The sequence below is a fragment of the Ixodes scapularis genome, unplaced genomic scaffold (assembly GCF_016920785.2).
Source record: "Ixodes scapularis isolate PalLabHiFi unplaced genomic scaffold, ASM1692078v2 ptg000494l_1__unscaffolded, whole genome shotgun sequence".
Taxonomy (NCBI): domain Eukaryota; kingdom Metazoa; phylum Arthropoda; class Arachnida; order Ixodida; family Ixodidae; genus Ixodes; species Ixodes scapularis.
Genome location: NW_024609989.1, coordinates 674,165 through 698,571, shown reverse-complemented (window position 1 = coordinate 698,571; position 24,407 = coordinate 674,165). Strand labels below are relative to the sequence as shown.

At 51.3% G+C, this 24,407-nt stretch overlaps 1 protein-coding gene and 1 pseudogene across 1 annotated transcript; both read right to left on the bottom strand.

Moving 5' to 3' along the window:
* Positions 1-3,297: 3,297 nt before the first annotated feature.
* Positions 3,298-14,080, bottom strand: LOC115330313 (tenascin-X-like). Its single transcript, XM_029992144.3, has 3 exons — positions 13,931-14,080; positions 5,363-5,535; positions 3,298-3,824 (listed from the first exon to the last, which is right to left on the bottom strand). The coding sequence occupies exons 1-3, from the start codon at positions 13,996-13,998 to the stop codon at positions 3,298-3,300; spliced, it is 768 nt and encodes a 255-aa protein (XP_029848004.3). The 5' UTR covers positions 13,999-14,080.
* A 2,643-nt stretch (positions 14,081-16,723) lies between these two features.
* Positions 16,724-21,925, bottom strand: LOC121834086 (annotated as a pseudogene).
* Positions 21,926-24,407: the final 2,482 nt, after the last annotated feature.

Here is a 24,407-nt window from a genome sequence, read left to right as displayed (position 1 = left end):
ACTTTCACAATAGTAATAAAGGTGCATACTATCCGGTACAACCGAAATAACAAGCGTTATTAATGTTATTTTCCGGCGACGAGACAAAATTCACGCGTGTTTTTTCATAGGAATACACAGGAAGACTGGAAAAGTAGACTGCATGCCCGGAGCGCTTTGTGTAGTGAGGCATAAGTGAGGCAATTCGAGCTTCGTAGCCCGGATCCTGCCGACACGACGCCATCACAAAACAAAGCGAGTGCCGCGGTGCCGCCAGTGCCGCTCTAGACAGAGCGCGTCGCGCGCCCGGGCTACAGGCACCATTCCCGGGCTGCGCGGGCTGCCCGGGCGACGACCCGGCTTGACGACAGCCGCTGATTGGTTGCCTGGGGAGCCGCCGTGACGTCAGCTACCGTATGCGGAGACCCGCGTTGCGCGCCGTTCAAACCAAACCGTGACGTCAGCACACGTAAACGGGAGCCGGAAGTGATTACGTCAGTACGGGTTCCGGCTCCCGGGTTCCGTATTCCGAGTCTGTTAGAACAGCCCTTTAGAGTTAACCAGCTTCGAGCAAACGGGCCCTGGAGTAGTACTGGACTGGCTGGAATGGGGCTCGTCCTATTCACTGCGGTTCATTGGAAGATCGGGAAGCGGAACGCAATATCCACCGAAAAGCTTTTTTTTTTTTTTTAAGTTAGCGAGCGTGTGTGGTTTTGTGCATGTGCGTGTGCGTGCGTGCCAGCCTACATGTGAGGTGGAGGAAAATAGAAGTGCGTTGTTTGCTCATTTCGCGTGCGCGTCGGTCTCTAACGTTATTGTGCCCGGTGGCCTGTGGTTTGCTGCTCTTCACTTTCGCTGCCTGGAGCTTCTCAACAATGCCAAAAAAGAAGGTCCCAAAGAGCGTGCTGATTCGGCAATAGACCCAACATTCCTTTTGCTACTCTACCGACGGGGATATGGTCTTCTGTCAACTTTGAGCGAAGCAGGTAAGAAGACACCCTTAGAGGTACCTTGGTTTGGAGGAAAACCAAAAGTTGATCGAACGATGATTTAGCGAATGAATACGAAACCACGACATTTCAGCGAATGACGCTGTTGCGAATGGCAGCTTCGTTTCCCCTGATCGAGAGCAAGGGGTAACCTCGCCAGTTTAAAAGCCTAGCTCGTCACCGCCGAAAAACAGCCTATTCGCTAAAATGTCATTCGCAAAAACGTTCGGTCGCTCAAATATTTTCTAATCGCTAAAACGTCATTCGCTCATATAATATTGACCAAGAAAAACACCCGCATCTTTATTAAAGAGATGATATAGATGTATTATTTAATCAAATGTTTAGTGGCCCATGGGTTGAGGAAGGGTTTCCTGCACAAAGTCCGCATGCCTCCACAAAACTGTCTACCCCCCCCCCCCCCCCCCCCCCCCCCTCCGTGGCCCAGACAGGCACATACATTTGTAATGCAGGAGTTTCCTGAATCCTGGGATGATCCTCTAAAAACAGATTAAATATTTTTTTATTCGACGGATACCAGTCAAGCACAATACTTTGGAAATCTATTAGCCCTGAAAACGAACACAACCGTTGCTGTGGTTGCAGCGTGCTGATTAGCTGCTGTGTCCCTCCGTGACGTCACAGTGAGAAAAGCGACGTTGTTCCCGTGAGATTAGCATTGCAAGAATTAATTTGTAAGCATGGTATTCAAAGACCAAGCAGAAAGAATATTCGAAGTTAACATTAGCCATTACCGGGCCGTTCGCAAGGTGACTCAGGAAAAAATTCCGTGACGTCCCGGACAGGGACCACCGAAAGGAGTCACACAAACTTCTTGACGCTAATTGAAATTTTACCTAAGAAATTAACTATACTCTGTAACAATACAAAAGGCACACCGTCTTTCTATCGGACTACTGATCTCCAGTACGTGGTTGTGGCCTCCCGTTATGCTTTGGATGGGCGTGTATAAAGTTGAAACTCACGTTGGGGGCGAAGCAACTGAAATATCCCTTACCTTGCGCGACATAATCGGCAAACCAACTCTAAAGAGATGAATAGCGTGCAGCATTTCACGATGCCCCTCCTAAACAGCACGCACCCAATTTGGACAGGAGTCGTAGTGCACCCAACAGCCCTACGCCAGCTGTTACCTAAGCGACAGATAGTCTGGCAAGAGTGAGCTTTGGCAGCGGAGCGTATAGCAGCTGTGTGCTCTGATGCTAAACTAAAACCTGAACAAGCATGCACAATGGGTAGGCTTTTTCACTATTGTAAAACACTTATAAACACTCGGTGGGCGAGAGCGGCCCAGGTTTCACGGTTGAGTTACCCAACTAATGGCGAATTCGATTGGTCGTTTTGGAGTGCGCCGGGATCGACTTTTCTGGAGCGAGCATTTTTCACTAGGCGATCAGGATCGAGACGGACGTGTTCCACTGCTCGTTTTGGATTAGCTCTCGCTCCAGATCTCGATCTGGATCCGAAAAAAGTCGCTCCGACGATATCGGCGGATTCAACCGGAAACCAGCCGGCGCACACACGTGACTTCCTTTCTCGCGGGGCATCTATCCTGATCTCGCCCATCTCGCCTCAGAATTCGTAATGGCCGCTTGCTTACCGCTTGGCTGCCTTGGCTTGACAGCCGGTTTGTTTTCAAGGAAGGAGAAGAGAAGGTTTTGCCACGCTACGGACATTCCGGCAATCTTTGCTAGTAGCTCCTGAGCCATTCCTGCCGCTCGTGCGTCGAACACGTGTTAGCACCGCGGTTGCGAAAACGTCTTCGAAACAACCGCGGCGGCCGCGGAAAGGGGATTCTTGAGCAGTTGAATGACGGGAAGGCATCCGCCGATCCCGGAGCGGTGGTCATGTTTCAGCTGGGGATCCGTAGGCGGCGTGACCCTGTTCGAATCGTGTGCTCCCTTCCGGATCTGGTCAACTGATCCCGGCGAGCTTCAAAACGCCCTGTGGAATTCATCATAAGGGTTTTAGTAACGTTCGTTGGAGAGGAAGAAAAACTGCTATTTCATTCATTTTTCTTGTACAAGTTAATAAACCGAAACGAAATCGGATGTCTATTCGGCGTTCAGTGAACATTAAAGGTTTAATGTAAAAGTTATATAACAAACGTAGAAAAATCATTTCATGGTCCCTTTAACATTATTTTATTCAGTATATAGTTCTGAAATATCGAACATACTCAATTTCCTTTTTAGAGTTCGCTTGTTCCTTATCAGGGAAATTCGATAGGGTAATATAGTCATTCTTTCAAACTAAATATGAATGCGGGTGGCGGGCTTTCGTCTCATTTACAAAATGAACCACTGCATCAGCTGAATGGTACTTCGAACGGATACGGTCTTTTTGGGGCCCTCTCTGACCCTGCGGAAGCAGCAGTAAGATCTAGCGGCTCCACACAGCTTGCTCCGCTCTGTCTGCAGACTCGAACTCTCTGAAGTACGACCACCGGTACACTGGCTACCAGAATGAACGTGAGAGCGCCGCCAAGGAACAATACGACGGTCTTGTAGACCGCACCCTCCTCCTCGAAGACTTGGAGCGCCAGGTCCTGGTTCCAATCGCACGGCCTTGAAGTATTTGCGCAGACGCACTGGTAGTGTACGCACTGTCTCTGGCTGTCCTGACACGGCGACAGGCGGGAGCACTGGATAGCGACGCAGGAGGCGACGCCATCTTGGTCCCTGTAGACGTATCCAGGCTTGCAGGTACACCAGGGCCTCTCACCGCAGAGGCTGTTGGGAACAGTGGAGTCGCACTCTTGACTGCAGTGGCCGAAGGTTTTTCGGTTGCATTCACCAGCGATGATGCTGCATCCGACACGACAAGTGCATCTTCCTAAAAAAAAAAAAAAAAAAAAAAAACCACAAAGCTGAAAAAAAAAAAAAAAAAATTTGTTTCTTTCTGGGGTGTCACAGTTGATTTCTTTTACATGATCGGGACTTAAAATCGGTAAAAGACTGATGGTTACGTTGGTCATAGGTCCGAGTACTTAAATGGGAAAGCTCGGGCCGCTCACCCACAAGGGTGCACAATACACAACACCATGAATATAATGAAACTATAGTGGAGTGAAAGCAGAAACACTGCGACTTCTGCTATGCCAATGCTGCAAGCACGAGAGCACGCGATCTTGGCTTTGAAGCGTTCGTCCGCAGAACGAGCTCTCGCGCAAGATAGGCCTCTTCGTAGGTCGTAAGCAACATTCTCGTAAGCTGCAGATAGAAGGGCTCTGAAGGCGCGTGCTTAATCCGCACTCAGAAAGACAACACAAGCTTCCGCTATATCCCGCTAGCAGCGCAAACATCTTGCATACGATCTTCGAAATTTTCTTTTTGTTAGCGCTATGCCAGAACCGAACCTGCAACGAACCCCGAGAAACGCTTCAGCATTGATGGCGTGAATGGTTTTTTCAGCAGCGTGTGGTGCAAAAACGCTATGCTTGAACGTTCAGCTGTGTTTGAATACGACCTTCCAATGTTTACAACTCCGGAGATCAGGATGCACACGTTCGCTGCTTTGGAGCGCGAGCAACGGTACCGCCATAAGCCCGTACACTGAATAAGCTTGCCGAAAATAATAAAAAGTAAGTTAGAGCAACAAAAAGCAACCGGCAAATGTGCGTATCGCCTCAGTAATTTAACAATTCAATTAGCAATGTGAAGTTATATAAACTGCCTGAGCAATTGCCTGTAAACTAGGCGGTGTCCTGACACGCTTTAGTGGGAAAGCATTGCTCGTAGGGGTCATTATGCAAAAAAATTTAAATGTTTGTATATAAAACTTCATAGCCTACTTGTTAAGCTCTCTCCATATAAATATAGCAGCTTATGTTGTATGTTATGCGGACGTTTCTTTTTCTATAAATAAGTAGGCTTTATGATATTTGTGCGCGTCTTCGTGGAAAGGAGATGACTGAAGAGTTCTCTTTCCAATGGCGCGATTCTTGCTGGGCCGTTTCAAAAGGCACTGTTGTGGTCCGGCCATACCCGATTAAATAAATTATAATAACGGCCGTATTTACACACAAAAAGCACGGCGGATTTTGTTACTATAATATAATCCGGCTTTATTAATAAAACACGAATCAACTGATACGCTCAAATTATTAGTTTAGCACTGTATTCTTATATCACTTTGAGGCAACCCATACCTGTATACTCAGCTCGATCTTCGTAAGTTCATGCTACAAAAAAAAAAGTATTTCTTGAACTTCTTAAGTGATAATAAACACCAAAAATTGAGTGAACTAACCAAAAAATCGAACAATGCAGTCTAGCAGATCGTCGGCTTTTTCAAATATGTTCGACAACCATTTTCTGTTCTAAAGAAACTAACATCCTCAGAAACTCCAATCTACGTGCTTTCTCACTTACCCGACACACACTCGCTGTTTTTCCAGAAGCAGTCCCGGTTACTTAGACATTCTGCCGCCTTGCAGTTGGCATCTTCGACCACGTATCCAGGCAGGCAGCGGCAGCTTCCGGACACGCAGGTCTCGTTGGCTGGACAGTCCGCATCCGCGGTGCATCGGTCCGGGAGACACGTCCTATTGAAGAAGTGGTACCCCGCCGAGCACTCGCACACTCCAGCGAAGCAGAAGCTGTGCTTCACATACTGACAGCTCCTATGATCCGCGCATGATAGGGTGCATACTCCCGCGAGGGAGCGACCGAACTCCTTCCCCGTGCTGTCGGTGCATGTACAGACGTCCTTGAGGCAAAAGCCGTTCACGCGACTGCACTCTGCATCATTCGCGCAGGGGTCGCCTATTCCGGACACCTTCTTTGGGATGTCTACCTCAACGCCCTTACAAATGGGGGTGCCCGACAGACATGCCTTTACGGTGAGGCTCTTGCCAAACGTGAAGTCGTGGCGACGTACCAGGTACACGCCGTTGAAGACCCGCCGATGGCCGTCCACGAACAGTTTGGAAACTGTTTTTCGTTCCAGTCTGTCCGTGATCCAGTAGACGAATGTGTCTCCGTAAGTGACGAGATAGTAGCCAATCTCGAGGAGATCGCTAATCGCCTTTGGCAGCTTCCTGATCCTCGCTGTGAGGGTAAGAACGCCCTGGAGCCTGCACTGACGTCGTCCTTTTTTCGAGAAAAAAGCCTCGTTTGACGACGCGCAAGAACAACGGTCGTCAGCGCAACTGTGGGTGTCTAGCTCGGTGCAGGCATTCCTTGGGGTGCACGCCGGGAGCTTTGGCTGGACGTCGACGCTCCAGGACAGTCTGGCAGAGGGACCTTCGTCGATAAGACCGGCTTGACAAACATAGATGCTTGTGTCCCGAAGTCTGATTGAGCTGATGTCAAGAGAACTGTTAAGGCTGACGCTGTCCTGGCCTGGTACAAGGACATAGTAGGATGATGTAGGCTCGGAGTCTTTGAAGCACTCAACGAGGACGCTGACCTTGGTCTCAAGTGTGTAGTTGAGTCGCAGTCGCTCGCCGACAATAGGTGTCAGCCTGGTGGCGTGGAGAGCAGTCATTGTGATGCCGTTCGAATTGAGGTCGATGGCTTTAGAAAATATACTTAACGTCGCCAATAGAATTAGAATGGTTCTCCTGAAGCGCATCTTTCTTTTCTTCTTCTTTCCTGATTTACCAGTTTCCCGAAAAGAAATGCTCGGAAGAAGATAAAGTCTCTTTTTCTGCATGTTGGCAGCAACAGTAGTGCGAGAGTCAAATGCCATCGATCGTTTAATCATACATGTCCTCTTACGGTTTCTGCATGCTAAATCTGGTTCAAACTTTAAAGTTAATATATACAAACTCAACTCTGTTACGTCACGCCGTGGTGGTGGCGCGTCGGGTGCACTTCCTCTCTAAGGCTGTGGGCGGAAGTCACTGTGCGAAACATGCATTCCTGCATTCTTTAGGAAGAAACCAGCAAAAACTTGCCTTCTCGTCAAAAAACCGCAACGGGAGACCAGAAAAGTCGGGAAAGGTTTGAAGATAAGTTTTCATGTGTTTTTTTGCCTTCTCCGTTCGTCCGAGAACGTGGATAGTAGCCGTGAAATGGGCAAAACAGACGCTGTCGAACTACGATTTATTATGTGGGAAACTCTTTAGGTTGAATTAATAGAAACTTTTTGTCGTCACATTTATTTGCTTTGTTCCAACATGAGCAAGAGAAAACCGCCAAGTTGTCCCGACCACCCGCGGGTTCATTGCGTCTTCAAGTTCAATTGGCCACCTGATCGTTCAAACTGTATTCTGCTCTTTCATACTTGTCTACATTTTGCTGTCTGCTCGTTCAAACAAAAGCGGCCCGTAGACCAAACGTTGACCGGTGATTGCGATAAGACATTTAAGAAGGCTCGGTGTAAGCAGTAGATACAAGATTGTGATCATTGGTACCAGTGGCCATCATCGAATTGTTACGCCTGATTCACTTCGTCTGTTTCCGCTTCCGATTTTCAGTATCGACGTCGATCATCACCACTACCGTCAACACTTTTACAGCTCGAGCGACGTCGTGAGCGAAAATAGCGAGAAGAATCTCTTCATGGTTTCGGCGTCCACTCTGCAGCATTCACACGGATGAATTGCCGCACGTCAAACTATTTACTGAACGATTTGCGGCGTAACGAGCCTTGATAATTTCGCTCAGACGACGAAGGTGGTAAGACATACTGCTATGAGGACGTAGAATCGACAATTCCAACGCAAAAAAGAGTACAGACTCACACGGACGCCGACAACGTGACATTCCAATGGTTTGTTGACGCGGGACGCAGTGCTTCTTGCCCACACTCCATCGCGCACGCGCGGTGGCAGTGGCGTGCCGCTAGGGGCGCTCCCTCCTTCCCCTCCCCTTTCCTCTCTTCCCCCGTTCCTCACCCCAAGTCAAGCATTTGTCAAAGCTACCTAACTCCCCCCCCCCCCCCCCTTCCCCGAAAAGAATTCCTGGCTACACCAGTGGATTCCGTGTGTATGGTACGTGCTCCGCTTGCTTTCCAATGCTCGTGTAAGAATAGGCTCTCTCCGCTTAAAGGGATACTGAACCGATATTTGGATTTCGCAAAGTTAGGCTGCAGAAGCGTTGAACGGAACTCTACGAACTCCAAAACATTACTCGTACATCGATATCTCAAACGGATGGCCGTACTTTTGGAAAAGAAGGGCGAGATCAAGCGAATTCTTTGGCGTAACTGCCCTCCGGGAGAATTTGAGAATGAGGAGAAGCGGCCTCGCTCCTCTCCTTCTCGCTTCGGTTCACCAGCTTGACGGGACGTAGCGAGGAGATGCGAGAATGGGAATCGTGACGTGCCTTGTCTCGTCGGCCTCGTCGGCCGGGTGCGTGAACGCTTGTGAACGTGTGGCGCGTAGACCTACATTCAGAGAACAAGCGCTTCGTGTTGTCTGTGAACCGAAATTTGGATTTCAAAAAAACAATGCAGGAGATGTAGGCGGGACGCTACAATCCTTACAACACTACTTGTAAGGCGATATCTCGAATGGACGGCCGTATTTTTTGGAAAAAGAGGTCGAGATTGAACCAGGCCGACGAAGCGCGTGATGTCAAGATACCTTGCTTCCTCCTCTCTTCGCTTCGCTCCCTCAAGGCAGCGAGGCGGAGAAGACGCGAGGTCGTTCCCTCTCCTTCTCGGAGAAACATGAAGTCAACATTTCTGCTAAATGCGCCTCCTTTTGTGAAAAATACGGTCATCCGCTTGAGATATCGCTGTATGAGTGATGTTTTTGTGTTTGTAGCATCCCGTTGCACGTTTTTGCCGCGTGTTTCGGGGAATCCAAATTTCGGTTCAGCATCCCTTTACAGGGGTCATGAAACGCTTTTTCAACTTTTTCCTGTTTAACTTTCCTCCTCAACTCATAAATCGCGCATTCTACCAAACAGTTCAAAAAGACGGAAAGGAGGAGTCCCCTCTTGCTCGGACTCTCGTTTGTGTAATCCCGGACGCATCCATTCTCCCCCTAGAAGATTAGCCCGTCGCCCAAACTTCAGACAAAAGTTGCTTTCCCCAACCCGTTCACCCCGAAGCTGACAGTGCTGTGGAAGCTACGTGCTCGTTGGGCCAGCCAGACTTGCCACGTGATCAGGCTCCTTCGCGCATACCCACCCGCAGAAGATAAGGTCAGGTGATGACAGGGAGGCGGCTGATTGGTCCGGCAAGCGCGTAGCTTCCACCACAATGTCAGCTTAGGGCTGAAGGGAATAAGTGAGGTCCGGTTTCGTGTGACGTGCGTTTGGACCCGATGACGCGCTTTTGGGACCGCGGATGTATCACAGTCAAAAGGCAGAGAGCTTGCGAAGGGGAGGAGGTACGAAATAGTCCGCTGTGTTTTCAAATTTTCGCACTGAAAGTCAGACTTTTGACTTTCTACCTTTTTTTCTTTTGGCCGACTGAACGATGTGCTATTATTAAAATCCCAATCTAAAATGATTTATCCCAACCAAAACATTGTTTCTTGGGCCCTTTTAAAAGCCTCTGACACGCCAAAAAAAATTGTTTTTTCATGCTAGGCGTTGAAATTGCATGTCAGGACATTACAAAAAAAATTGTTTTACTATTCATTCATTCATTTGCTTTATTTTCAGTGCCACACAAACAGGTATACGCCTTCTTAGTGGTGCACTACGTCTAAATAAAAAGAATTCGCATCTCAAGAAAGAACAAATGTTGACATGTCAGAACGAAAGGAATACATCGATGCACTATAGAGGTGCGTAGTTTTTTATAAAAAAAAAAATAGAAATCCGAGGCCCAATTCAAAGTTTACGCCTGTGCACTGTGACGTAACAATGTACCGCAAGGTATCGGGGCGGTCAGAAGGGAGGCATCGCCGGAAGTCACGTGAGTTGTATACTTCCTCGTGCTTTCCGCGAGCGCGTGTAATATTTGTTAAATATTTTTGTTATTCTCCGCACCTCCACGAGCGATCCAAGCAGACAAGGTTTCTTTTATTTGCTTTTCATCGCTTAATGTTGCTGTACAGGTAGAAGAAGAGGAGTCAGTGAATTGACGTGATCAACTACAATGCCTAGAAGATGCTGTGTGAGGGACTGTCCCGCGGTATTTCAGCAACTGAAGAAGAGATCACACTGCATGCATTTCCGAGGGACGGCAGGCATCTTCAGCCTGGAGAATATACGATGATTCGACGACCTCGGTTTCCGAACCTTCAGCAATGCAATTGGGCGTGTCGTAGGCTAGCAATCCTAATTTGTGCGAGCGTTCTAAAACTTTTTTTTCAAAACTTGATAGCTCCTTTTGTGCCCAGTATAGCTCTGTATCCTCGGACTGACGGCATGCACTCGTACACTGGCTTGTACTCGCAACGCTTTCATCATTGACCTCCATCACGTCGATCTACTGACTCTTCGTCCTCAACCTTTACAGTACGCAAACTAACTGTGGCGGCCCGTGGCCCGTCTAGACATGCTCCAGACAGCGGACGGTCCTGCGACGAAGACCGCGCAAGCGGACGGCGGTCGTAGGTGTGAAACCCGGCACCGCGCATTCCGGAGGGGAAGAGCTTGGTGGCCGAGTGTCGGGGGACCGTCGGCTCAAGAGCCAGACGGCTTAATGGGTTCCCCCTCGCCTTCGTAAAGACAGCTCGGCGAGGGGAGTCTTCGTCTGGGAAACACGTCTACTGGTCCGCCTGTTAGCTTTGATTATTAAACCTATGTAGTCCTTGTTAAAACAGTTATCTTTTTTACTTTACCTATACTGAAGTTCCTTCGCGACCAGAATTGGTGACCCGGTATTCTTTACGCAACCTTTTCTCGACGAGCGCCATGGCTAACGGCGACGACCACGCCCAAACATCGGCGTAGCAGGAACAGCATCAGCAACCGTCCTCCGTGGCATCACTGGCTCTGAAACTCCCACCGTTTTGGCCGGCTGACCCTGCGCTATGGTTTGCCCAGGTGGAAGCCCAGTTCAGCACCCGGAGGATTACGGTACAAATGAAGTTTCACCACGTCATCGCTGCACTGTCACCAACTGACGCAGCTGAAGTCCGGGACCTTATCCTGACTCCTCCCGATGACAACCCGTTCGACAAACTGAAGCACGAACTCATACGACGCACTTCGGCATCAGAACAGAAACATCTCCAACAACTCCTGACGGCCGAAGATCTTGGACACAGGAAACCATCCCAGATGCTTCGCCGCATGACTCAAATGCTCGGAGAAAAGGCGAGCAACGTGGACGACTCCATCCTGCGCCAGCTTTTCCTGCAGCGCCTCCCCCCCAACGTAGGCATGGTTTTGGCGGCGGCTGGTGACATTCCACTCCACGACCTCGCAGCTCTCGCGGACAAGGTGCTGGAGGTGGCGTCGCCCACAGTCTCCAACATCCAGGCTCCTCTCCAGGCACAACAAGCGACTGTGAGTGCAACCTCTGCTTCCCCGTCTAGCGCCGAATTCTGCACGCTTCATACGGAAATCCGGAACCTGACAAAGGCCATTGCTGCGCCCCAAACCGAACGTGGTAGATCTCCGGAACGCCGTTCGGGCTACCGCAGCCGGTCTCGTTCCCTGTTATCTTCCACCAACATCTGCTGGTACCATTCCACATTCGGGGACCAAGCAAAAAGGTGCAGACCACCTTGCACAGCGGGAGCGGGAAACGAGATCCCCGGCACTGAAGTCGGCGAGCAGTGTGGAAGAAACGGAGTGTCGGCTTTTCTTTGTCAGAGACAAGTCAAGTGGCCTTCAGCTACTAATCGACACCGGAGCCGAGGTCAGCATCCTCCCTGCATCCCCCAGCGAACGTCGGCAAATACCGTGCGCACTCTTACAGGCAGTGAACGGCACATCCATCCCTGTTTTTGGAGAAGGATCCCTGACCTTCGACCTTGGACTTCGACGTACCTTTCGTTGGATCTTCTTGGTCGCCGGGACTCAACACGCCATCCTCGGCGCCGATTTTCTCCGGAACTTTCGATTATTGGTGGACGTTCGCCGCAAGCGCCTCCTAGACGCAACGACGTATCTCTCCGTTTCGGGAATAGCGTCCAGAACGTCATCGCTCTGCCTCACCCAGATTCCAGAGAACGGTACCTGCCGTTTTTCTAACATCCTCAAAGAGTTCCCCGACCTCACCCGTCCCTGCAACACCGAGGTTCCCATGCGACACCCCGTCACGCACCATATCGAAACATCAGGACCTCCCGTGCACGCAATACCACGGCGACTCCCCCCCGACAAACTGCGGATCGCTCGTCAACAGTTCGAGCATATGCTTGACCTCGGAATCATCCGCCCGTCCGAGAGTCCATGGTCATCACCGTTGCACATGGTCCCAAAAGTAACACCTGGGCCCGTTTGCTCGAAGCGCTAACCGCGGCTAAAGTTAGCCGCAGTACCTAGGAGGGGGATTTTGAGATCACGTGACTGGCTCGGTAGGGATGCGGGGAAACATGGCGGTGCCCCAGTGAGTGAGTGCCGCTCGCTTTGGAACTAATATGCCGTTGTAACTGCGATATCGGGCGCGTTAGTCAGCAATCAACGGTGTAGGAGGCTTTCGCGTTGCCTTACCCTAATTAAACCGCAAAGCATGGGCAATGGCATCGCCGCATTTTTTTTTTATAGACTTTTGATTCCGGGCATTCCTAAGCCTAAATGAACGCGACAATTGTCGGCATGGCAACGTCTTTGGAAAGCGGATTGTTGATAGCACACAAAAGCAGACAGCGTCCCGACAGACTTTTTTCTAAATTATCCAATCATCGCGAGGAGAACGCTGGAAGTGTTATTCTACGGTCCACGCGCGCTGGTCTTCCTCTTATAAAACATTTGAAGTAAAAAATCATAATAAGGCTTTAACGAACGCGCGTGCAAGGCAAAATTTGTTTCATACTTTTTGCTTTAGAACGGTTACTACTGCAGACGCCAGCACGTGCGACGCGTGCAACTACAGTCGTAGCATGCACCTCGGTGCTTGGATAATTTAGAAAAAAAGGTCTGTTGGGACGCCGTCTGCTTTTGTGTGCTATCAACAATCCGCTTTCCAAAGACGTTGATATGCCGACAATTATCGCGTTAATTTAGGCCTAGGAGTGCCCAGAATCGAAACACTATCTAAAAATTGCGGCGATGTCATTGCCCATGCTTCGTGGTTTAAGCGAGGTAAGGCAACGCAAAAGCCTCCTGCACCATTCGTTGCTGACTAACGCGCCCGATATTGCAACCACAACGACATATTAGTTCCGAAGCGAGCGGCGCTCACTCACTGGGGCACCGCCATGTTTCCCCGCATCCCTCCCGAGCCAGTCACGTGATCTCAAAATCCCTCTCCTAGGTACTGCGGCTAACTTTAGCCGCGGTTAGTGCTTCGAGCAAACGGGCCCTGGAGACTGGCGGACATGTGGGGACTATCGGGCTCTCAACCGGATCACGACAGCCGACCGTTATCTAGTGCCTCACATTCACAATTTCACAGCGACTCTCGACGGCACCACGATCTTTTCCAAAATTGATCTAGTCCGGGCCTACCACCAAATCCCAGTTGAACCGGCCGACATCGAAAAGACCGCGGTCACAACACCATTCGGACTCTTTGAATTCGTCAGAATGCCATTCGGACTCAAAAATGCTGCACCAACTTTTCAGCGTTTCGTCGACCAGGCGCTGCGAGGTTTGCCGTTTTGCTACGCCTACATTGACGACACCCCGTTGCAAGCGGCTCCGCCGAAGATCACGCACAACATCTGCGTACGCTCTTCGCTCGCCTGGCGGACTACGGCATCGTCGTCAATGTCAGCAAGTGTGTGTTCGGCAAAAATGAACTGGAGTTCCTCGGACACAAAGTCGACGCATCGGGTATTCGCCCTCTTGACAGCAAAGTGCAGGCAATCCAAGAATTCCCCCAGCCCGTCAACAAAAACAACTACGTGAGGTTTTGGGAATGCTTAATTTCTACCGCCGTTTTTTACCTAACTGCGCCGAAAAACTTCAACCACTCACCGACTTGTTGAAAGAAAAGCACAACCCAACGACAGAACTTCAGTAGGACGACCCTGCCCGCCAGGCATTTCACCGCGCCACAGAGCTCCTCATAGAGTGCACACTCTATGAGGAGCTCTGTGCAACACATCGCTTGCCCTGGTGACGGACGCCTCCGCCACCGCAGTGGGTGCGGTGTTGCAGCAGGTGGTTGACGGATACCCTCAGCCGTCGTCGTTCTTCTCACGCAAGCTCTCACCAACCGAGCAACGTTACAGTCCCTTCGGCCGTGAACTGCTGGCAGTGTACTTGGCTGTAAGGCATTTTCGCCATTTTGTGGAAGGTCGCAACTTCGTCATAATGAACCACCACAAACCACTTGTGCACGCCTTGCGCAACTTGCGGCCAGATGGTGGAACTCATTCCCAACGGGAGCTGCGTCAGATGTCATGCGTTGCGGAGTTTATATCCGACATCCGCCACGTCCAAGGTCGCGACAACGTCGTTGCTGACGCGCTCTCCAGGGCAAACATTTGCCATCTAGAATCCTCCGCAGTGGTCGACTTCAAGGAAATGGCGAGCGCTCAGCAGACGGACAGCGAGCTGCAGAACCTGTGTAACGCACCAGGTGGACTCGAGTTTCGGATGGTCGCACTACCGATGTGCGACACGGAGCTCCTGTGCGACATCTCCACCGGAACGCCTCGACCTTACGTACCCGAACCTTATCGACGCAAGGTGTTCGACACCCTTCACAAACTCTCCCATCCGGGAATCAAGGCAACTCAGCGCCTGCAGACCACAAAATTCGTCTGGCCCTCCATCAACCGGGATGTCCGGCAGTGGACAAAGGCCTGCCTTCAGTGCCAACGCTCCAAGGTTCACCGGCACACAGTGACGCCCCTAGCAAACTTCCCGCTGCCGGACAACCGATTCGAGCATGTGCACCTAGATATCATAGGACCTCTTCCACCATCCGAAGGTTACACGTATCTCCTCACTATGGTGGATCGATTTACACGCTGGCCGGAGGCCGTCCCAATCACAGATGCCACAGCGCCAACCGTCGCTCACTGTTTCATCTCTACATGGATCTCCCGCTTCGGAGTGCCGTCCCGGGTAACAACTGACAGGGGTCACCAGTTTGAGTCAAATCTGTTCCGGGAACTGACGCAACTCCTTGGCACGACGCACCTGCACACCACGGCCTACCACCCTTCAGCCAACGGTCTCGTCGAGCGACTCCATCGCCACTTGAAATCCGCCCTCACAGCCCACGGTGACAGCATCCACTGGACAGAGACCCTACCCCTAGTTCTCCTTGGCATCCGCTCAGCATATAAGTCCGACCTCGGGTGCACTAGCGCGGAACTGGTGTACAGAACATCACTCAGGCTACCTGGGCAGTTTTTCGAGCACTTGCAAGACTGACTGCCAGATCCAACAAACTACGTCGACCGACTGCGTGCAGTGATGGACAGCCTTCGGTCAACGGCAACCAGGACATCAAAGAGCAACCGCCCTCACGTCAGCGAGAACCTGACACATTGCACGCACGTTTTTGTCAGGCACGGTCCCATAAAGCGCCCTCTTCAAGCCCCCTACGACGGTCCTTTCCGCGTGTTAAAACGCGAACCAAAACATTTCACACTCCAAATTAGAGGCCGAAAGGAGGTGATTTGTTTGGACCGTCTCAAGCCCGCCCACATCGAGACATCACCCCCCAGGCCCACGACGACGGAACCCCCCACAGACGTCGAAGGAGACAATCACAGCAAAACACCCTCGCCTTCCCCACTCCTCGCTCCCAGAAAGGCAGGTGCTCCGGACCCCCGGGGCAAGCAGGGCTCTCCGGCAGCTGCACGGAATCCCCATCAGGGACAAACGACACGTTACGGCCGCAGGGTTCGCTGGCCTGATCGGCTCGTTCTCAACGAAACCCAGCGTTCGCCTGCTCACTGAGGAGGGAGTGCTGTGGCGGCCCGTGGCCCGTCTAGACATGCTCCAGACAGCGGACGGTCCTGCGACGAAGACCGCGCAAGCGGACGGCGGTCGTATGAAACCCGGCACCGCGCATTCCGGATCGGGAGAGCTTGGTGGCCGAGTGTCGGGGGACCGTCGGCTCAAGAGCCAGACGGCTTAATGGGTTCCCCCTCGCCTTCGTAAAGACAGCTCGGCGAGGAAAGTCTTCGTCTGGGGCTCGAGAAGAAAACACGTCTACTGGTCCGCCTGTTAGCTTTGATTATTAAACCTATGTAGTCCTTGTTAAAACAGTTATCTTGTTTTATTTTACCTATACTGAAGTTCCTTCGCGACCACATAACCAACGGTGCAGCGATAAAGAGCTAGGGGAACTGAAACTTCGTTTTCTACAATCGCTCGTACAAAGTAAAGTCACTTTAGTACAAAGAGCAGAAAAAAAAAGCCTTAGGCACGGTCGCGGAAAGCACGAGGAGTGAAACTCACGTGACTTCCTGCGAACCCACTTTTAATAACGTAGGTCGATGCCTCCCTTCTGACCGCCCCTACACCTTGTGGTACACTGTTACGTCACAGTGCACTGGCGGGAACTTTGAATTAGGCCTCCTATTTCTATTTTTTATATAAAAAAACTACGCAACTCTATAGTGAAACAATTTTGTTGTAATGTCCTGACATGTCATTTCAACGCCTAGCATGGTGGTGGTGGTGAACAACTTTTATTTGGAACCAGCAGTTGGCGGTATCCCCTCCACACGCAGGTGGTGGTGACTACGCGCCACGCGGTACGATCCCCTCGGGTATTCCCCCCCCCCCCCCCCCACCAGCCCTCAGCCCCGGGCGCGCCCCTTTTCTATCCGGGAACGAGAGGGGGAGCCCATCGGACCTCCGCGAGCTCCCTCACCTCCCCCATGATCCCTTGCCCGTTGCCTATCTAGAGCGGTTGTGATCAGCCGGACGGCCCTACGCTGAACCTCTAATTCACAGCTCCGCGCCGCGTCTTAGAACTGCGGCGGAATCGTCGTCTTCTCGCTTGCCTCTCTTGGGTTGAGTTCACAGTCCCACAACAGGTGCGACGCGGTGGCCCTCGCCTTCTTGCAAAGTCCACACGTGTCGTCCGCGTAAAGTCCTGGATATATGCGTTTAGCTAGCATCGGTGTTAATAGCGACCCTGTCTGTAATTGTCTGAAAATCGCAGCCTCCTCACGTTTTAGCTCGGAATGAGGGGGAGGTACTACTCTCCTTCCTAACCTATACCACTTCACTATTTCGTTATACGTAGTCATGCGGTCCTTCGTGCTAAACCACTCTCCACCACGTGAGACTGTCCCGTTTGTCGCCGCCCGGTTGGTGAGTCCTCGCGCTGCGACGTTGGCCGTCTCGTTGTGGTTGGGATTACCGTTCACCGACACTTCAATGCCCATGTGGGCCGGGATCCACTTGATCACCACTGCACCATCACGATCACGTCCTGTCGTTGTGGCCGCTCGCAAAATGCGAGCCCCCTCACCACACACCCTACCCTTTGCGAAACTAAGCACTGCTGTCCTGGAATCACTGATCACCGTGTCACAGCCTGGGTCGGCCACAGCTAGAGCTATGGCCACTTCTTCCGCCTGATGCGAGTTGCGAACTCGGGTGCTGGCTGCAGCTCTGGTCGCTCCATTCGATGCGCTCACCACCACCGCCGTGTAGGCCTCTCTTCGGTCCTGGTATTCCGCCGCATCTACGTACACGGCTCTCTCGTCCTGCGCGTAGCTGTCCACAATGGCGCTCGCCCGCGCCGCGCGTCTCCCCGTGTCGTGTATGAGGTTCATGCTTCGCGGTATCGGCTACACCTGGAGTCTGGTCATCATTTGGCTCGGAATTGGCACCGTGTCCCGCGATGCGATGCCGCTGGGATTGACGTCCAAGTCTTGTAAAATCTTCCTCCCAGTTCTCGTGCTAGAGAGCCGCTCGAGGTGCGCCGTTCTTTGATCTTCTGCTATTTCTTCCAGGGTGTTTTGCACCCCCAACTCGAGAAGCCTCTGCGTGCTCACGTTGCCCGGTAGTCCGAGAGCTATCCTGTAAACCTTGCGAATGAAAGCGTCTATCTTGTTTCGTTCGGCGGGGGTCCATTTGTAAAAGGCAGCCACAAATGCGATGTGGCTGATTGCAAAGGACTGCGCGAGTCTGATCATGCTTTCTTCCTTCATACCGGCTTTGTGGTTGGAGATTCGTCTTAGCAACTTGGTGGCAGACATGACCTTATTGTTGAGCTTGGTGATCGTCGCCCCGTTCACCCTGTTCCTCTCGAAGAGCATTCCCAACACCCTGATCCTGTCAACCTCCGGTATCTTGTGTCCCCCTTTGGTTCGGATCGTGATATTTGGTCGTTCCACCATAATCGGTGCGTCTTTTCTCCGCCTCCGTACCCTCTTGGAGGGGATAAGTAACAGCTCTGATTTCACTGGAGAGCACACAGGTCCCGACCCCTTGAGGTGATCCCTCAATTGCCAACACGGCTTCTTGCAGCAGATCCTCTATGTGTCCATCACTGCCCTTGGTGACCCATAGCGTGATGTCGTCAGTGTAAATGGTATGTCTGACGTCTCTAACTTCCTGTAGCCGCTGAGCCACCCCTATCATGACCAAGTTAAAGAGCAGGGGGGAGATTACCGACACTTGTGGGGTACCGACACTTCCTAGCTCTTTCTCGTCTAGTTCTACGTCGCCGCACACAGTCTAGTGGTTCTTCCCGTTAAGAAGTCTTTAATGTAGTTGTAGGACCGCCTCCCCATGTCAAATTTAATAACCTGGGCAAGAATGGCAGAGTGTTCTACCTTGTCGAAGGCACTCTCTAAATCTAGCCCTATGGCCTTATTGTCTCCGGTACTTAGCGGTACGTCTGCGATTTTGTGTTTTAACTGGATCATCGCATCCTGCGTTCCCAGCTTGTTCCGAAAGCCAATGATAGAGTCTGGGTACAGTCCCGAGTCTTCCAGGTATTGCTGCCACCTGCTAAGCAGTACGTGTTCGAGCACCTTGCCCACGCACGAGGTAAGCGAGATCGGCCGCAGGTTCTCCACGCTAAGTGGCTTGCCTGGCTTAGGGATCAAGATCGTCTTGGCCGTTTTCCATTGCTTAGGCAACGTGCCCTCTCTCCAGCATTTGATGGAGTATTTCGTGATGTGCTTATTCGAATCATCGCTTAAGTTCTTGATCGCCTTGTAAGTAATGCGGTCCGGGCCGGCGGCCGACCTGCCGTTGAGCCTTTGCATGGCAGCTCTCACTTCCCACTGCTCGATATCTCTATCCAGGATCGCGTTGTCATTACCGGTATACTCCGGATGTACTATGCTGGGGGTAGACGGAAGGTATGTCTCGTTTAGTCGCTTCTTAACCTCTGCTTCTCCCGCCCTGCTCATGGCTTCGTGCATTATTCTGGCTAACTTGTTGCCATGGCTGCTCTTGGTGTTGGATTCATCAAGTAGATGCCGGAGCAAGTTCCAGGTTTTGCCTTTGCTCATCTGACCGTCGGCTTCGTTACATACTTCGTTCCACTGTTGGGTACAGAGAACCTTGCAGTGAGCTTCAACGCGTCGATTAAGTTCCGCCACCTTCCTCCTTAGCTTCCTGTTTGTACGTTGCCCTGACCATCTGGCCTTAATTGACTGTTTGCCTTCCATCAAAAGTGCTAATTTACTGTCTACCCTCTCTATGTGTTCTTCCGCCTCGACCTCCTTGGCTGTCGCCTCTATCGTCCTGTTGACACGATCGGTCCACTGATCAATGTCCCTAATCTCCGATTGCCAACTACCCAGCGCTTCCCGAAAGGCGTCCCAGTTAGTGATTCTATTATTTCTCCTTTCCGTGTGACTGCCGGGTCTCGTTATCGGGATTGTCGCCTCGACTATAAAGTGGTCGCTCCCTAAGTCTTGGCCTGTGTTACGCCACCCTACCGCTCCTGTGCGCCCTATCCCCCTGAAGAAGGTGAGATCTGTAGTAGTGTCCCGGGTAACCGATGATCCCGTCCGTGTGGGGTATGCAGGATCCGTGATGAGGCTGAGCCCCGCTTCCAATGCGTCCTGTAGCAGTTCTCTTCCCTTAATATTTGTTTTACTGTATCCCCACGTCTGGTTAGCCGCGTTAAAGCCGCCACAGATCATTAATTTATTATCCCCCGCCAGCCTGCATGCTCTGTGAAAGAGCTCTTTGAATCTTTGGTGATGATGATTCAGTTTGCTATACACGTTGACTAAGAAGACACTCTCCTTTTGTCTCTTCTTCCCTACTATAACCTCCACCGTGCAGTGCTCAATAGTGCTATTACCCATTACCTCGTGCTTTATGAATGTGATTGCTCTTGCATACGAATATACACACTCCCCTGCCCTTCCCTTTGGGCAGCTCGCAGGCGTCCGATGGCTTGTTGAACGCTCGGTAGCCTGTGAGCTTTGGTGTCTCTGTGGCATTGGATTCCTGCAACATGATCACATCCGGTTTCCTGTCCACCGTCTTTTGGTGTTTGTGTAACACTGCCTTCTTCCTTGCATGTGCGTTGCAGTTCCAGTGCCAGACTACTAAGTCCTTCACTGGCGAGGTGGTTGTTGCTGCGCCATGTGTCCCATACATGATTGCTGAAGTTTAGCTACGATCCTGGCTTCCATACTCTGCATCTGCGTCTGTATTTGGGCTTGTACTTGTAGAATCATCTGAGCCACGTTCTTCTCAATTTGTGCCACATTCTTCTCGTGCGATGTGAGTCGTTCCTCTACATTGTCCAACCTTTCCCCGTGTCTATCTAGAGTCTTCCGTTCTTTAAGGCTTTCGATGGCCCTCCTCTTCGGGGCCGGCTCCGCCGCTCTGTCTGTCCTGGGACCGACCTCTATTTCTGGATCCTCCTCGATCATGATTTCGTTAATCTTCGCTGCCTGCGCCGGAGACGCCTGCTCTTCCTTGTTCCTAACCAAGGCCGCTAGCTTTTCGTTAATTTCCTTTATTATGTTATCCTGCTCTAGGATCGTGTTTCTTAGTTTCTCGTTCTCATCCCGGAGGGCCTTTATAGCCGCCAAGTCATCCTGACTGTTTTTTGTCGTGCTGGCTATCGGCGTTAGATTGTCTGTCCCCTAGCTTAGGGGTCCTAAACGTGTCGGCCCAAGAGGTTTCTCCTCTCGGCGGCGAAGCTTCTCTTCGTCGGCTGACACTTCTGCCTCTTCTCTCCATGCTATCCACTCGACGCTGACTGTCCGCCCTCCTTCTAGATGTACTATTCGTCCTCCCGATGGCGCGCGGTCCCAGCAGCGGGAAGTCTCCTGCTGTTGTTCGGCACTCCGAAGCGTCCGTTTTCTTTTCCCATTGGCGACACTTTACCACATACGGCTGCTTGTACTTGTTCTTGCAATTCCGCTCTCCAATCGGATGAGGTCGCCTGCAAAGCTTACATTTTGACTGGCATGCGAGCTCGTACCCCTCCTCCGGGTCTACCTTCCCACAGCCAAAGCAGAACCTGTTGCCTGGGTTAGGGCAGACGTCCCTTCTGTGTCCTATTTTACCACATGCCTTACAGACGTCGAAACGTTTGCGATATAGCCCGCATTTCATCAACACTATTCCGTACTTGATGTAGCGCGGTACCTTGTTACCAGCGAAAAGCACTGCGGTGGAGTCTCCGATCCGGGGTGCCTCTACGGCCATGGGATTGTACTTATTGACGATATTTAGGGTAATGTCCTCTGCCGTTTCTTCGATGTTTATGCCTCTCACAATTCCCTTAACTGTCCCGCCAGGCGCCGTTCTATAAGCGCTGACCTCGTACGTCTTGCCTCCCTCTTCGATTGTCGTCATTCTAGCGCACCGCGTAGCTCGCTGTTCGTCTGGAGTACTGACCACGATGATGTTCTGCTGGGCATTTGTGCCGACCATGTCCTCTCTTGCCTCCTCTCTGGTGACCTTCGCCGCCCTTGTAATCGCCGCCATGGCGGCCGGGCCCCCCATCTTTGCAACGTTAAGTCCGCCATGCGGTCTGACTACGATCTTGATGTCCTCCTTCGGCATGCTAACTGGCATCCTTGCCCCCTTAGTGATTGCCGACGTAATTTTCTTGACGTAGTTAACCCTAGTTCTGGGTCTAGATTGGCGTTGAGTTGCATCGGACTCACCACCGGACGTGCCGTTCACGATCTCCTTGATTATCTTGCCTGAGACTTTCCATCCCTCGGTCTCACCCGGAGAGATTCGTTCCCCGGGTACCTCGACGAACGTACGCCCGTCCACGTTGCCGATTCTAGTTGCACCGTCTGCTGCGTCTCCTCTGGCGTTGCGGCGGCCGGTTGTTCGACCAGCATATCGAACGTGACTGCCTTCGGGTTAGGCCTAGTGGCCGGCACCGATTGCCGTGCTCGACCTAGGCCTACTTCAGGCTTAGCGGGGTGCCCCCGCCGCCCCGGGTGAAAGGTCCACGACTTCGGGAAACTTCACGTACCACTTGGGAAAGTTCGGTGTCCTTCGGTAGTCCACACGTTCGCGCACACGTGAGAACCAAAATCCGGGTGAAATTGATTAATGGGCACCGCGTAAATTGGCTTTAACTCATGAGCCGGTGTGGGAACGCGTCCGCTCCTCTCGGCGACCGCAGCGCCCCCCCCCCCCCCCCCCCCCCCCCCAGCCTAGTATGAAAAAAAAAGTTTTTTTTGGCGTGTACTCAAAAAGAATTCAACTGGACGCACGCGTGGCTCTATCCTGGACGACCTGCCCGAACTAGGGGTGACTCATGCCCCGCTGCGTGGCGTGTATCCGGTCGTTCTGTCCATAGCGGTTTTCCGTTCCCAGCCAGGTGCTATGAGCAAGGTTCAATTCTCGCGCTTGCGGAGCGTCACGTGTTCGAGGATGTACATTACAGTTATGCCAAGGCCAGACGAACAAGCCGGGCCCGCAATTTATCTCGCGCGACCGCAAACTTCACGTCTTGAGGATCTATTACACATCCTGCCCAGGCAAGACAAACAAGCAGAAAAACAAGCTCGGGAGCAAACAGCGCCATGGTTACTTATTCCAGTATTCAGCCCGTAAAAATGGACCAGTTCATGAGTATGAAAGGCAATCTCGCTGGAAAGTTTGGGTTTAAAGTAAACTCCAGCGGTGAAGTTTTCAACTCGAAGGAAGTACACTGCATCATCTGCTAAAAGCCGTTTTCGTACAGTGGAAGCTTAGGTTTGCTTCAGTATCACCTACGAGCGAAGCACCCATGTACGCCGCTGCAGCAAGGACCATCCCCGCCAAAACGAAGAACACAACCAACGCCTTCTCATTGAGGCCCTTTTCTCTGAAAAAAGAAGAAAGCATCGCCCAAGCCCTGACTACTTGTCTTCCTGTCGAAGAATGTGGACAAACTTCTTTCTCTTCGGCGCTGGAGCAAAAATATGAGTCTTTGAATTGTTGAACTATATGTGTCTTCAATTCTAAATGTCCTTTGCGCCATGTACCAGAGAGTAAAATAAGTCTTCAAAGGCAAGACGAGTTGCATTCTTTTTAATACATTATTTATAAAAGATCAACGCAACCAATTAATCGATTAAAGGGTGGCGATTAATCGGGATAAAATTTTTAATCGACGCCCACGGCTACAGCCGTTAACATCCATGTTACTTTGGGGCGCTTTTGCTGCGCTCAAGCCTAGGGTTCTTGTTTCCACCACCTCAAATCACGGCGTTACGATCGACACTGCTGCCGGACCGCCGGGCGCCGTGGAAACCGTGGCAAGGCGCAGCCGGTGCGACGGTCGCCGACTTCCGATGAGCGTGAACGTCTGCTCCGAGTGTTCTGCTAGATTGGCGTTGACTAGAATATGGCCTCGAGATCGACCTAGAGGTGGCGCTGCGGTCGCGCCATCATCATCATCAAAGCGGGGATAGGAAAACGGCCGCCCCATAGGCTTTCCACGTTCGCGCGCGAGACGGCGTAGATTCTTGCGTTTAGTTTGTCACATACTATAGGTGAGAAAACTATTCTAGCGGTAGAGGTTGCGGTACTGTCCGGTGCTTCAGTGAAGACCGAATGGTGTTGCCAGCGTGCGGCCTAAATTTATATAATCGCTTCTGTGGGAGCGTCGTCTGCTCTATGCCGACGTTGGAAAGCATGGATCACCACGACTGATGCCTGTTTCCGGCTGAACTGGAATATTTATGTTAAATATTTGTATCTTTTAAAATGGATGTATCGGTTCATCAACGCGGGAATTAAAAGAAAAAACCATAAATTCCAACCCAGATAACATAATACTGGTACTGCGGGCTGTGAAATCGCAGCTTCGATGCTTTTATTTAAACTTCTAGCTTTTTCAGTAATATAAATATTTGGAATGAAGATAAGTTAGCGCTGTATTGGAAATTACTACGCTATTGAGTTCCTCTGCCCTCTTACGCTGCCATGGTGTGGGTAACTTTTTTGGAGTCGGAACAAATCTACTGCGTTGCGACGAGGAGAGAGTGTCTCTTCTAGTTAAGTCCAGAAAATTGCACGGTTGACAGGATAACGGAAA

What these genes read in the sequence shown, in the direction of transcription:
- LOC115330313 (XM_029992144.3), bottom strand. Translation starts at nt 13,998, where the DNA reads ATGCCTGGCGGGCAGGGTCGTCCTACTGAAGTTCTGTCGTTGGGTTGT. An exon ending in GCTTTTCTTTCAACAAGTCG is followed by an intron (nt 5,536 to 13,930) that starts GTGAGTGGTTGA and finishes CTTCTTCAATAG; the next exon opens with GACGTGTCTCCCGGACCGAT. An exon ending in AAACAGCGAGTGTGTGTCGG is followed by an intron (nt 3,825 to 5,362) that starts GTAAGTGAGAAA and finishes TTTTTTTTTTAG; the next exon opens with GAAGATGCACTTGTCGTGTC.